This window comes from Zalophus californianus, chromosome 9 (assembly GCF_009762305.2).
Source record: "Zalophus californianus isolate mZalCal1 chromosome 9, mZalCal1.pri.v2, whole genome shotgun sequence".
NCBI classification, from domain to species: Eukaryota; Metazoa; Chordata; class Mammalia; order Carnivora; family Otariidae; genus Zalophus; species Zalophus californianus.
In genome coordinates this window covers 99,263,989-99,274,246 of record NC_045603.1, presented here as the reverse complement: position 1 = coordinate 99,274,246, position 10,258 = coordinate 99,263,989, and the positions used below count along the sequence as shown (strand labels likewise).

The window sequence follows — 10,258 nt, the reverse complement described above, 5'->3', positions numbered from 1 at the left end:
CAAAACAGAAAACTGAAATTTACAGGACAAAAGGATTGATGAGATACACAAAGTGGAAACAGCAAGACAGCATATACCGTGGAATTGTAACTAAAAATACGCATCCGTTTGAGAGGGATGAGAGTCTGGAAGGAAACACAGCAATTGCTGATGTTGATTCTAAATTTGGGGGACTGTGGGTGACTTTGCTTTCTTCTTCGTTGGTTTTCTGATCGTCTGACTCGGGGTGCAAGTGGCACCTCTGTGATCATATGAAAACGTTTGCTTGGAAAAAAAGAGGGAAGAAAGGTGGGGTCCTGAGCCAGCTGCAGTCAGCGCGCAGGTGGTGTCTTGGTGCTGGAGGCGGCCTGGACCCTCAGTGTGGAAATACCAACCCCACCCACCCTGGAAGGACTCGTCCCTGGGGAGAGCCTCCTTTTTATGGGCCTGGAATCTCCATGTCTTTAACGCTCCTGAGGTGAAATTTCTCTCCTGTGGGCCACTGCCCTCTCCCCAAGTTAGTGGAAGCCTGTTGTAGGGCAATGCAGTGTTCTGTTTTGATAATACCGGAGTGTGCATCGAGGCTCACATGCTGAGCGTGACCACAGAGGCGTGACGTGGTTAAAGTGTAGTGTAGGACTACTGGTATGTGGGGGGCGTGGGACAGCCTTGTCTGCTGCCCCCACTAAAGCTGTGCCCTGGTGTCCCCATAAAAGAAGGGACCACTTTCCAGAGTAAGAGTTGGTGGCAGTGCCACCCTGCATGTGGCCAGGAGGCAACAGAAGCCACGGGGAGCAGCAAGGATGACCAGCCCAGCACTCGTGGGCCCTGAGATCACCAGGTGTGCTGAAACCTGAGAACACTCAGCTCTCCTCTGGAATGTGGCCCTCGTCGAAGCTTCCATCCAGACACTGAGTTGGACCGGGGCCGGGTCCCAAGAAACAGGACCATGCAACTGGTTTCTGCAGAGCAGGTGGGGTTGAGGTGTGTGAAAGACAATAATGAACGATGTTTGGTCTTTGCATGCAACCATACTTGAAAATCTCACCCCCCACCAAGGTTCAAAGATGTAACTTTTGAACCATCTTGGGCTTGTCATTAATTCATATGTAAAATGGTAAGCCCCATACCTCTTGTGCTTTCACATTTCTCTTCTTTCTTATATTTCTCCTTAGCCCCTATTTACTAGCTGAAATCCTAAATATCCATCAGCTTATTGTCTGTCTCTCCGCAGAAAGTAAGCTCCATGAGGCAGAGATCTTCTCTCTTGAACTCTGCTATATCTCTCATCTGAGAACAGCATCTGGGATGTAGTAGGTGCTCAATAAATATTGGTAGGAAGCGACAGAAAGAGAGAGACTCAAAGACAAGGAGATGGGGGCACCTGGGTGGCTCAGTCGTTAAGCATCTGCCTTCAGTTCAGGTCACGATCCCAGGGTCCTGGGATCCAGTCCTGCATCGCATCAGGCTCCCTGCTCAGCGGGGGGCCTGCTTCTCCCTCTCCTCCCTGCTCCCCATCTCTCTTACTATCTCTGTCTCTCAAATAAAATCTTAAAAAAAAAAAGACGAGACGTATCTTTATAAAGAATGTTTCCATTTACTTTATTACTTTAGATCTGAACCTGCATTAAGTGATGGTTAGTTGCACAAGCTCAAAGCATCCCCGCAACATGAACTGGAGACAAGCCCGGGTTTGGACCTCTGCCACTCAACATCAAGTCCAGTGGCCATAGCATTCAGCCCTGTGACTTAATTTGCATCCACTGGTGCTGTGACAGCCCTGGCTGCAAAGACTCAGAGGGGTCTGCTCAGGGAGATGGTGGGAAGGGGTGAAGGATCCCTCAGGATGGGGGCTCGCTTCTCTCCCAGCCTGTGGCCGCCCGAGAGAGGACACCTGAGGGAATGCAGGGAAGGCTCATGGCGCCTGGGAGCTCGGGGGTAGAGACACCCAGTTCTTTCACCACGTGACTCAAAATAGGGCCCCAAGCCCCCAGAAGGATACAAAGAGGACCTAAAAGAAACTTAAGCTTGAAGTTTCTGAGAAGCAGCCCCATTTCTTTTCCTGCCTGTGCTCATTCTCTCGCTCGCTCTAGCCTCTCTCTCTCTCTGCACACGCACACCTTGCTGAGACCCCGGCAGGCCAGACCCTGGCAGACGCAGGCCAGGAGGCCCGTGCAGGTGCACAGCCACGCTCTGTGAGGTCCCTGGCAGCTGCGGCGGTCCCTAAGCGGGGCTGGCTGGCTCACACGTTTGTGTGCTGAGAACCAGAGGATGCGATGCTGCCCGGCTGGCTCCGGCCTGAGGGTGCAGAGCTGGACGCCCGGCTCGTGCTGCGCCGCCCCCCTCCCAGGCTCCTCTGGGCTGGCTCGTCTGTCAGCTTGAGTTTCTCATGCTCCTCTTTCAGGAAGAAGTCCACCAACAAGCCCTTCTCTTTCTTGATCTGGTCGCTGATGTCCGTGGGGATGTCGGGAATCATCCAGTCCACGAGGACACTCAGGAACATCACGAGGTTCTGCCAAAAGCCAGGGAGAGAGGTTGAGAGGAGAGGCCCAGCGCAGTGGGGCACCAGGGCTCCCCCACCGACAGTCACCCTTGCCCATCAGAGTGGGGTGGGCGGTGTGGCACCAAGGCGGGGGCAGGGGCGGTGGCGAGCACAGACCCAGGAGCAGGACACTGCCGTGCCCTTCTGGCTCTGCTACTTTCTAGCAGGTGCCCCGAGCCGGTGGGCAGAGGTGCCCCACAGCGTCCCCATATAGAAAGTGGAGCAGTAATAAGTACCTGCCCCCCGAGCTGTTGTGAGGATGACACCAGTCAGTGCCTCACATGGGGCGGGGCTGTTGCTGGCCCCCTCCTGTCCTTCCTGCCCGGCCTCTCAGCCTGCAGGCGCCCTGCTCCAGCACTCCCTGGGAAGTGGGCACAGGGCCTGCTGGTCCCCCCCAGGGCTCCCCCCGAGCCCGCTGTTCCTCTCTGGCTTCCAGCCGGCGTCAGTCCTCCAGGTCAAAGATGGACCTTTGGTTTCTGTGCTGACTTCTGGCCTCAGCCAACCTCGCCCTCACCCGATCCCGCTCTCTCTCCCATCCCGCTGAGCGGGCCACACCGGTCGGTCTAGGGCCCCCGCCTGCAGCTGCCCCTTCTCCATTCTCAGCTTCTGTGCACGCTGGTAACTGGCTTCCTTCTTCCACCTGCTGAGCCCCACCCCTGCGCTTGCAAACATTCCTGGAGCACTTTCCACGGAAGTGGCAAATACCTCACAACAGTGCCAGCTCAGCCCGGTACATGGCAGCTCCCTTCATAGCCCAGTTCCCACCCAGTTTGCCCCCTGAGCTGGGGCATTCTCTGCCCGCCAGGCACACGCGCACTCTGAGATCCAGGGACAGCGACGGAGCCCCAGACGAGATCTCTAGGGCACGGCTGTCTTCCAGGCTCCAAACCTATTCCCACCTTGACCTTGACCCTCCCCCGCACCTAGGGGCCCAGGGGAGGGCCAGCGGACCAGCTGCTGCGTCCAGGGGCTCCTGGGTGCCTTTCATGCTCTAGAATGGCTTCAAGCCACACTCTCCCCTTAAACCAACTTTCACAGTGTTATCAAGTGTTCCACGTGACCTGTGGGAAAGTCAGGGGACGCCTGCAGGGGGAAGCAGCTTTTCAAATCCATCGCCCCATCTCCCCAGAGCAAGAATGACTGTCTTCTTTAGGTGAAAGACTAGCCGATGGGCTTCTCTACTTCCTGGGCCGGGGTCAGGCCAGGATATCTTAGAGCCCCCCAGAGATCTGCCTTCAGGGAATACAAAAGCCTGAGGGAGTGGAAGGGAAAAGGATCTGGGCTCGCACTCCAGCCCCTCTTGAAGGGCGGCAGGACCCCAAGTGGGACCTGGGGCCGCATACCCGCAGATCTCGGCCATGCAACCCGAGCTACGGCTATTGTCAGAGATAGCGATCGCAGGGCTCGAGTTTGCTATTCATCCATGGAGGCATGGCCGGATGGCTCTGGGGCCCTCCCCACCATATGTCTCAGGGGCCGGAGCATGCTAACAAAGGAGGGAGCCAGCCGAGAGCTAGAAGAATGGTTCAGAACTCGAGCCCTTTCTTGAGCTGCAGAGGCCACGTGGGCTCTGTTTGTCTACAGTAGGGTTGAGACTCTGGTCCCCACTGCTCTTCTCGCTTCCTTTCTTGTCTTAGGTCTAAATGGGACTCTATCTCCACCCTGCATCTTACCCCACATCTGTCTTGTAACCTTACTCTGCGTTCTATTCTCTTTCTGCAAATCCATCCATTAATGGAAGTCCTCTTGAGAGTGCTCCCTGCCTCCTCCACTTGCAGAGACCCCTGTGTCACAGTGCCCTGAAAGCATGGGGCAGAGGGGCAGGCGAGGAGACGCGGCTGTCTTTACCCCTGCAGCCCAGATTCTATTCCTTATCTGAACAACTCACCTGGAAGATGATGACGAAAGCCAGACGGGCAGACAGAATGGCCCAGTACTGTTTGGAAAACTCATATGGGTTCGGGGCCCAAGGCGGCTCTCGGTAATCCTTAAACCTGCCCAGAGAGAAATGTGGTGTTAAGACTGGGAAGAGACGGGGGGAAGGGGGTGCTTCTGATCCTCAAGGATCAGAACAGCCTGTAAGCCCCAGGCTCCCAGACTTGGGAAATAGGAGGAAGAAAGGAGGGAGGAATTCACAGCCCCACCAACAAGCGTCCATGGAATAAAAGGACCAAAGTCCTAAAAAAAGCCCAGTGTTGACCTGGAAATGCCTTTTTCCTACTCTCTCTCTTGAACATCCCCCACGGCTTCCTCTGGTGTCTGGATTCTTCTTCCAGAGGAGCCCAGGAATCATGAGAAGAGCCCAGCACAGTGGTCTATGTTGGCCCCACTGGCCATGAGCTCAAGAGGGGAGGGAGATGCCCAGAAACTTTGGACAGCTCTCAGCAGGCCCTGGGCTCAGGGATGACACAGGTGGCTGCAGACAACCCCAGGCTTCCTTCCTGGCTGGCTGCCTTGGGACCATGGCCATAGAGGCGACTTCATTCTTGCACCCCAAGGAAGGCTGACTCAAACCAAGCTCAAGGCTGAGTGAATTTGGGGGAATGGTGGTAATAGTGATGGTTGGTCAGTATCCTCTTCTACTGACCACATTTATGATCTGTCCATGTGGCTTAAGAAACAAAAGGTCAGTGTCTGACATGAGCTCACGCCTCTTTCTCAGACCCACGGAGAGATTTTCCTCACTGCTGTCTTTTCACCCCCATTCTGTGATGACTCATGTTAAAAACTGCTCATTTTCGGGGCACCTGCACGGCTCAGTCAGCTAAGCTTCTGACTCTTGATTTTGGCTCAGGTCATGATCTCAGGGTCCTGAGATCAAGCCCCACATCAGGCTCAGCAGGGAGCCTGCTTGAGATTCTCTCTCTTCCACCCCCTCTGCCACCCCCCCCAAAAAAAGGCTCATTTTCTCAGACTCACTTTTTTCTAAGCCTGGACAAGTGACAAGAGCTGGTACCAGAAGAATTATGACCCTTCATGGAACTGTTTTCTCCACGGAATTCAACAGATCTTTGAGGCTTAGTCAAAGCAAAACAAGCCCTGGGGGAAGGAGTGGGACTCAGGGCTGCTGAGGAAGGCAGGGCGGGGGACTCTGTCTGAGGAGGAGCCAACAAGGAAAACGACCTACACCGAACGGAGCCAGGAGCTTTTCTGGGAGCTTTCCCATTCAGTCTCCATAGCATCTTCCGGCAGGCACCGATATCCCCATAGAATGAATACGGGGGACACTGAGGCTCAGAGAAGGTCAGTTACTTGCCCAGGTCTCTCTCATGGCCAGCAAGGACTAGAGTCAAGGCAAGAATCCCAGTCTGGCTGAAGGCAGGCCTTTCCTCTATTGTCGCAAAGCACCTGTCCAAGAGCTGTGGTTTGAGGTGGGGGATTCAGAAATGGGTGTTTTGGTTTTTTTTTTTTAAGATTTATTTTTAAGATTTATTTACTTACTTGAGAGAGAGAGAGAGAGAGTAGGGGGAGGAGCAGAGGGAGAGAGAGAATTTCAAGCAGACTCCCCAATGAGCGCGGAGCCCAACATGGGGCTTGATCCCACCACCCTGAGATCATGACCTGAGCTGAAATCAAGAGTCAGATGCTTAATGGACTGAGCCACCCAGGCACCCTAGAAATGGGTGCTTTCTGTCCCTTCTCCCCCTGGAATGAGCCAGCTGCCCTAAAAGATCCGGGTAAAAGCATGGGGCTTCCAACTGTCCACAGAGAGATGCAGGAAGAAGAGAAGGAAAAAAGAGGAAAAGGAAAAGAGATGTACACAGCCAGAAAGAAAAAGGCAGAGCGACAGAGTCAACAACAGGAAGAGACAAACAGACGTGGACAGTAAGCAGTCGACTAGGGTTGGGCAGGAGGCCAGGAGCTGCCCCTTCCCCACCTCCCCTTTCCAACAGCTGATCACAGCTGTTGCAGGCTTGCTTTGACATCCGGATGAAAAGCAAAGCTAACTGCAGCCCAGCAAAACACGACGGGATTCAGCATATCCATCCGAGGCTGAGGACAGAAGCACGGCCAGCTCTAGACTAGGCTTGCTAACGGGAGAGAGGGAGAGCATGGCTAAATGGAGGACACCTTGGGGTGGGAAAAAGCTCAGGCTCACTTCCCTCCAGCTGCCCCCCAAAGGACCCCAAGGCAAAAGGGGATTTACTCTTCTCAAGATCTCAGGAGGACGGGTGCGACACATACGCCCACTCTGTGCCATGGGGACACCCTTTCCCAGGTCCAGCCCCATCCCTCCCGCTACAATCAAAATCTGTTTCCCTTGTGCTCTAGCTCCATCAGTGAAGGAACAGCTGCTCACTGACCTTGCTCTAGGAGCCACTGCTCATCCCTCTTTTTTCCCAGTCTGAAAAGAAGCCATAAATAATCTAATTCTGGTCCCACCTCTGATACTAACTCACCACAGATTTTGGAGATGTCCCTTTGCCCTCCCTGAGTGTCCAAAACATTTTTAAAATCTAACAAACACATCCATTGAATCAAAGGTCTGGGGAAAGAGTCACATAGATATTTCCAGAAAGCTTTACTTGAAAACACAAAACCACTAGGGTGTCTAAAAAACAAGTGTGCACTGGGAGTGGCCTTTGTCACTTACTAGCCATAAGACCCCAAGAAACCTGTTTCTCATCTCTGAACCTCAGCATTCTAATCTTTAAAATGGAGCTAGTAAAAACGTGCATCTCCATGCTGAGCACACAGAAGTGCTCCAGCTCTCGCCCACCAACCATAAATAAATGAACACATACATGCGTGCTCGTGCGTGTACATTAAATGTTAAAGGAAAGCACAGTGAAAATTAAATAAGACAATGCATGTGACTGTGATTTCTGGAGGCTTCCACAGAGAACAAACACAATGGTTTCTTCTGGGAGAGGATGGGGTCAGTACTATGAAGAAAATGTTTTCCTTTTGTATATATACATATGTATACAGAATTGCTTTTATGATAAAAAAATCATAATTTCAAAAGGATATAATTAATGGCAATATTTGGGGGACCCAAACACATTTTTATACTAAGCTTTGAGGAGCAAAATTACAGTGTTAACTGAGACAGACTCATATACAGTAAGTGAAACTGGTACAAAACTCATTATTATAATTTAGCTTTAAATTACTTTAAGATTATATCTAGATTGTTCTAACACTATGAAGAATCACATGGAGTTGAATTTATATACTACTTAAAGAAATAAGGTTCCCATTAATTCAAAATATATTTCATTATTATAAAACAAAGCCATGAAACCCCATAAAGGTTCTATGAGCTCACTTGGTGTTAACGCACGGAAAAGTCTGCAAAAGACACGCACAAATGCTTTGCGGTGAGTACTATTGGGGAGGTGCCTAGGACCAGGCAGAGGGTAGGGTGGACGTGGGACAGAGTCAGAGAGGCTGCCTGTAATGTTTAGGGTTTTTAGTATGTTACATGTATCATGAAATATTAAATTTTTTAAGGAAGAAGCAGAAAAGAATCTTTGGAAATTATTCATTCCGTGTCCCCATTTTTATAGATGGGGACACTGAGGTGTCAAGGGGGAAGAGAGACTCCTGGCTTAGATGTCCCCCTCCCATCCTCACTTGCAGGGGTGGCCAGTGACAGTGACAGGAACATCTGCCACAATTCATCAGCATCCAAAATCGCCGTGGGCAGGAAGGGTGCCGAAGTAACAAACTGAGGAGTTAGTCATCAACAATCAGGGATGGCTTTTTCCAAAAATGAGGTTTTAGTTACATTATGAATCAGTTAGTAAAAACATTTCTCAACTCTAAACAGTGGTATGTTTAAAAAAATTGTTTTAATAGTCCCAATGGAAATTAATGTCATATTAATGCTAAACACAATTACATACAATATTTTCATACCATCTGAGCTACTTCAAACTGCCTTCTGAGATTGGCCTTTAACAAGGGAGAACAGTACAAGCAATTGGGAAGTAATGAGAACCACGTTAATCCAGGGGTCGATAAAGATCAGGAAAGGCAACGCCCGGAAAAGCTGACTCTTCCTCTGGATTCAGCGAGGAGCAGATGAAGAGACAGCCATGCACTGAAGAGAACTCGCCTCTTCAAAGACTTTTCATGTGACCTGGGGATATGAAAGAACTCAGGCCCTGTGGAGAAACCCGGCAGGCGCCACCCAAGGATGCTCAGCACCCCCACAGCAGGCCCATTGGGTTGGCCATGCCCAAGTAGGCTCCCCAGTTTCCGGGACCCAGATCCCTGGCCAGGCCCTCCCCTGCCAGCCCCTCTGCTCCATTCCAGTGGAGCCAGGAGCCTGGGCCACCATCTGCCCTCCAGGACGGATGGTAGCCCTTCTGCCCTGTCAATAGCCACTGCCCCTGCCCGCAGACTGACGTCATTGGACTGTTTATGAAGCAGCCCTGCCAGAGCAGCGAAAGGACTGAAGCAAACGTTGCTCCAAAAATGCTGGGAATGCATCTCAAATGGGCAGCTGGAGACTTGTCCTAACTTTTACTGCTATTTTTAAGATACCTCTATCCCTGGCAAGGCTGAGTTGGAGCCCGAGACCTCAGTTTTATTTGACCACATTTATCTCCAGAGGTCACTGAAAGCTAAGAATAAGAAGGGTCATCGAGTTCCCAACATTATTTGCCAGAAAATCAGGGCAAACTTCATTTCCCACCACGGAAGCAGTTTTAAACACTGGCTTTGGAGCTAGCTCCAGAGCTCTCTCTCCTTCTCTCCCTCCCTTCCCCACCCTCTCTCTCCCTCCCTCTTTCTCTCTCTCCCTCCCTCTCCTTCTCTCTCTCTCTCTCTCATTCTCCTGCATTTCTACTTCTTACAGCCACTGATGATTCCTGGCTTACAACATCAGTAGGTTATGCCACCACTTTCTGAGACTCTGGTGAGCCAGCCAAGTTCACACAGCACGCAGTGAGCAGGACCCACTGAGGCAGAGATTTCCACCAACAATTATTATCCATCTAGGAAAAGGTAGCCCCAAAGACACCTATGTGATATCTAGATGATAGGCTGACCCTGCTGTCTGGACACCTGCTTACACCATAGAGTGGAGCATCTCTTTATTTCAAATGTACCCCCCCGGTCTTCACACTGCAGCCAGAGAGAACACCAAAGAAAAGTATGATCTCATCCCTGCTCCCTGTGGCTCCCCACTGCCCTAAGAGGGAGTCCACGCACCTCCATATGACCACCGTGCTCTTCTTGGTCTGGCTTCTGTATTCTCTTCCCGCCTTGCCCCTCAGCTTATCCAACACTCCAGCTCCCACCACCAAGCACCAAGGAGCCCGTCTACCTGGAAGGCCTTGTTCTCCCTGGACCTCCTTCACCACTTGAGGCTCCCTTCCAGTCCCCCAGCACTCTTCCCACCCCTCCCAGGCTGGCTTGGTCCTGTGAATGAGGAGCATCGACTAGAGCATCAGTCTGGCCAAACTTGCGCCATTCGACCTTCAGGTTTTAGCTCCCTTGAAGCTTCCACACAATACTTAGGTCTGGGTTAGATGCATGCCTCCTTCTTCAGGGCTCTCAGAGCTCCTCGCAGTTACCCTATTTTAAATTATTAAAGCTAGATTATAATTTAATAATAATAATCTACCCTATTATAAATTATTAAAGCTTGCTTACTTGCTCGTCTCCTCATCTAGAATTCTTGAGGGAGGCCTTGTGTCTTATTCCTCATTATGGAACCAACGACAAGCCTTTATTGTAAGGTCTCAAAAATGGTTGCACAGCGAACCCATAATCCTTACTGGT

At 51.3% G+C, this 10,258-nt stretch overlaps 1 protein-coding gene across 1 annotated transcript in view; it reads right to left on the bottom strand.

Moving 5' to 3' along the window:
• Window positions 1-1,565: 1,565 nt before the first annotated feature.
• The window catches only part of ANO2 (anoctamin 2), a 378,292-nt gene continuing 369,599 nt past the window's right edge, over window positions 1,566-10,258 (bottom strand). The window contains exons 24-25 of the mRNA XM_027593890.2: window positions 4,410-4,515; window positions 1,566-2,491 (exon numbers count right to left, since the gene is read on the bottom strand). Coding sequence (XP_027449691.1) covers window positions 2,222-2,491; window positions 4,410-4,515 — 376 coding nt within the window. The 3' untranslated portion in view covers window positions 1,566-2,221. The remainder of the gene's footprint in view (window positions 2,492-4,409; window positions 4,516-10,258) is intronic.